This window comes from Lactuca saligna, chromosome 8 (genome assembly GCF_052625555.1).
Source record: "Lactuca saligna cultivar CGN05327 chromosome 8, ASM5262555v1, whole genome shotgun sequence".
Classification (NCBI taxonomy): Eukaryota; Viridiplantae; Streptophyta; class Magnoliopsida; order Asterales; family Asteraceae; genus Lactuca; species Lactuca saligna.
In genome coordinates, this window is record NC_136424.1 from 232,831,318 (window position 1) to 232,834,090 (window position 2,773).

Here is a 2,773-nt window from a genome sequence, read left to right on the forward strand (position 1 = left end):
GAGAAGTTAGAGGCCAACCAGCCTCCATTCAGTGCACTCAACCAACTCCACCCAAAGTAATGAAAACAAACCCAAGAAAAAAAAAATCACATTTGGTAAGGAATACTCCATCTGAAACCTTTGCCGCAACAAACAGAATTTTCTCATTAAGTTATAATGCTCAATTTCTTTCCATATGCGATTTGAATATACAAAACACCAACCAACCGTGTGGACTTTGTTTTGTTTGATAATGTACAAGGCTTCATCTTTTGATACAAAGCTTATCTACATCATATCTAATCTAAGCCAAATTATAATAAACGTTTACGTAGGTACATTTAGCATAGACGTTAGAGAGTTCGTATATGGAAATAAATATAAATTTTACCGAAAGAAGAAGCAGTTAGATTAATTAAGACGAAGGATGTAATATCAATATGTTATATGTTTGCGTTTTGACCGAGTGACAATGAGATGGTGATGAAGAAGGTAAAAAAGGGAAACAGCCAAAGAGGAAGGAATCTATGCAGAAAAGGGACTGCAACACCATCACTGTTGGATAGAGATTGATGCTGTGATTTTGGTGCTGTCCCCAGTACTTGACATAACAAACACAAACACACCCCCTCCCTTCGTTTCTTTTTATTCCTTTCTATTATTCTTTCCCTCCTAAACCATCAAGATTCAACCTCTCTTCTGCTAGCTATTCTAAAAAAAAATAAGTTTGTTTTCTTTTTAATTAATAAAAAAACATTAAAATAAAGGAATAATGTCATGTCTATTTTCTACCTCAAGGAACCCGTAATGTACATATAAAAGAGAAATAGAAAAATCAAAAAACCAACACGTCTCCGTCATTACCCACTAATGATAATGATAAAATTAGTATTCGAGTGTGTTGACTTTGATCATGCCCACTATTTTCTGGAATTTACTTAAATGGTAATCAACAAACACTACATTTAATGCACGATGATAAAATGTCTACTAATATACTAGAACATGTTTATGAAAAATAATATTTCTTAAGTTTTCGTCAATTTCAACTAGAGAAAAAAAAACAGTTCGTTGTTAAAAAATCGACAAAAAGAATTACCATAAATTAATCTCATTTCAAAATCCACACATCAAACCTCCAGAGGAAAACGCCCACATGATTGATCCATCATATTTTCTTCTTTTTTCCCCACATCCCCCCAAAAAAATGGAAAAAAGAGAAAGAAGAAAAAATTCAACACAAAACAAAAAAGAATGAGAGAATCAGGAAAAAGAAAAATGAAAATCAATTCATGGCCCTAAGCATTATCATCGGATCGGTCAAAGTGAAGGAGTTGACCACTACATTTGGGGCAATCCTCCACCTGTTTAGGCACCATGAAGTACATGAAACATCCTTTGCATCCGGCAACCACTAATACGTGCCCTCCTATCCTACTTCCGTTTTCATTTCTATTTTCATCTTCATCTTCGTCTTCATCTTCGTCTTCATCTTCATCTTCATCTTCATCTTCATCTTCCTCCTCATCTTCGACTTCTTCTTCTTCTTCTTCTTCTTCTTCTTCTTGGTTTTGATTTTGTTTTCTTGATGATGAAGCTGCCGGAGATGACTCCACCGAAGATCCTCCACTGCCATATGAGCTCTCCTCTTCCTCTTCGTCGCTGTAAAAGTATCCGCTAAATCCGTCATCAACCGTTCTTGGATCCTCTTTTGATTTCATCCCTGTTCTCCAGTTTATGTAGTACACCTCCCCTGTCTGTTTTCCGTCAAACCCCATGGTCATATGACATGTATATCTAAATTAAACTTTTCTACCACGAAAATACTCGCATAATATTTAATTTTATAGCCTTCTTTTTTCTTTTTCTTTTTTCAAGTATTGCAAAAACAAAAACCGGGATGTTAAAGGTAACAACTTTTTCCGAAGAAAGCAACAAAAAGGGACGGAATTTAAGCAAGATCCGTGTTTGAGGTTTTGTTGAGTGTATACATGAACAATAAATAGATAATTCTTTCTATTCATGTCCAAAATTAAAATCTTTTTATCTTAAAGACTGATTTAATGTGGGGCAGACACAGTATTTAGCAATTAAGGAGGTGTATATGTATATAAAGACGAACCTTCAAATCCAGGCATTGCTCCCAATGGTAGGGTAGTGTGATATTAGAATTGAGCTCCAAGGTGGCGTCGGAGGAGTTTGTTGAGCTGTGGCAACGATTATTATGAGACCCTGAAGAGGAGGAGGATGACCTCCCAAACCCCAATCCTTCGTAGCCGTTGATGCTGATGCTGCTCTGGTGGTGGTTTAGCGAGAAGCTTTGAAGAGATCTTTCCAAGGATGCAGTGATCGCCGCCATGTTTGGCGCTGTCATTCTCAATCAATTATACCTTCTCCCCTTACCAAAACAAAAAAACAACAACCCAAGAAAGAGAAACAAATTAACGCTTAATAAACAAAGAAAGAGATCACCAACCAAGACTTGGTGTTAGAGAGAGAGAGAGAGACTTAAGTATGTTAGGATTTGATATGTTTGAGAGAATATGAAAACTTGGACCTTGAACCATAAAAAATAAACCGGATTACAAAAGTGGTCCCTCCATTATCATCAGTTTGTTGTTTTCATCCTTCCGCTTTTCATTTTAAATTAATCACCTTTAAATGGTAGCCTAAGGCCTATGCTCTCTCTCTCTCTCTCTCTCTCTCTCTCTCTCTCTCTCTCTCTCTCTCTCTCTCTCTCTCTCTCTCTCTCTCTCTCTCTCTCTATATATATATATATATATATATATATATA

General features: G+C 36.1%; 1 protein-coding gene across 1 annotated transcript; it reads right to left on the reverse strand.

Annotated features, from left to right (window-relative positions):
• Positions 1–1,050: 1,050 nt before the first annotated feature.
• LOC145013228 (ATP-dependent RNA helicase) lies at positions 1,051–2,519 on the reverse strand. Its single transcript, XM_078972035.1, has 2 exons — positions 2,102–2,519; positions 1,051–1,736 (listed from the first exon to the last, which is right to left on the reverse strand). Exons 1-2 carry the CDS (start codon positions 2,351–2,353, stop codon positions 1,278–1,280), a joined length of 711 nt encoding a protein of 236 aa, XP_078828161.1. The 5' UTR covers positions 2,354–2,519; the 3' UTR covers positions 1,051–1,277.
• Positions 2,520–2,773: the final 254 nt, after the last annotated feature.

What these genes read in the sequence shown, in the direction of transcription:
- LOC145013228 (XM_078972035.1), bottom strand. Translation starts at nt 2,353, where the DNA reads ATGACAGCGCCAAACATGGCGGCGATCACTGCATCCTTGGAAAGATCT. An exon ending in AGCAATGCCTGGATTTGAAG is followed by an intron (nt 1,737 to 2,101) that starts GTTCGTCTTTAT and finishes GACGGAAAACAG; the next exon opens with ACAGGGGAGGTGTACTACAT.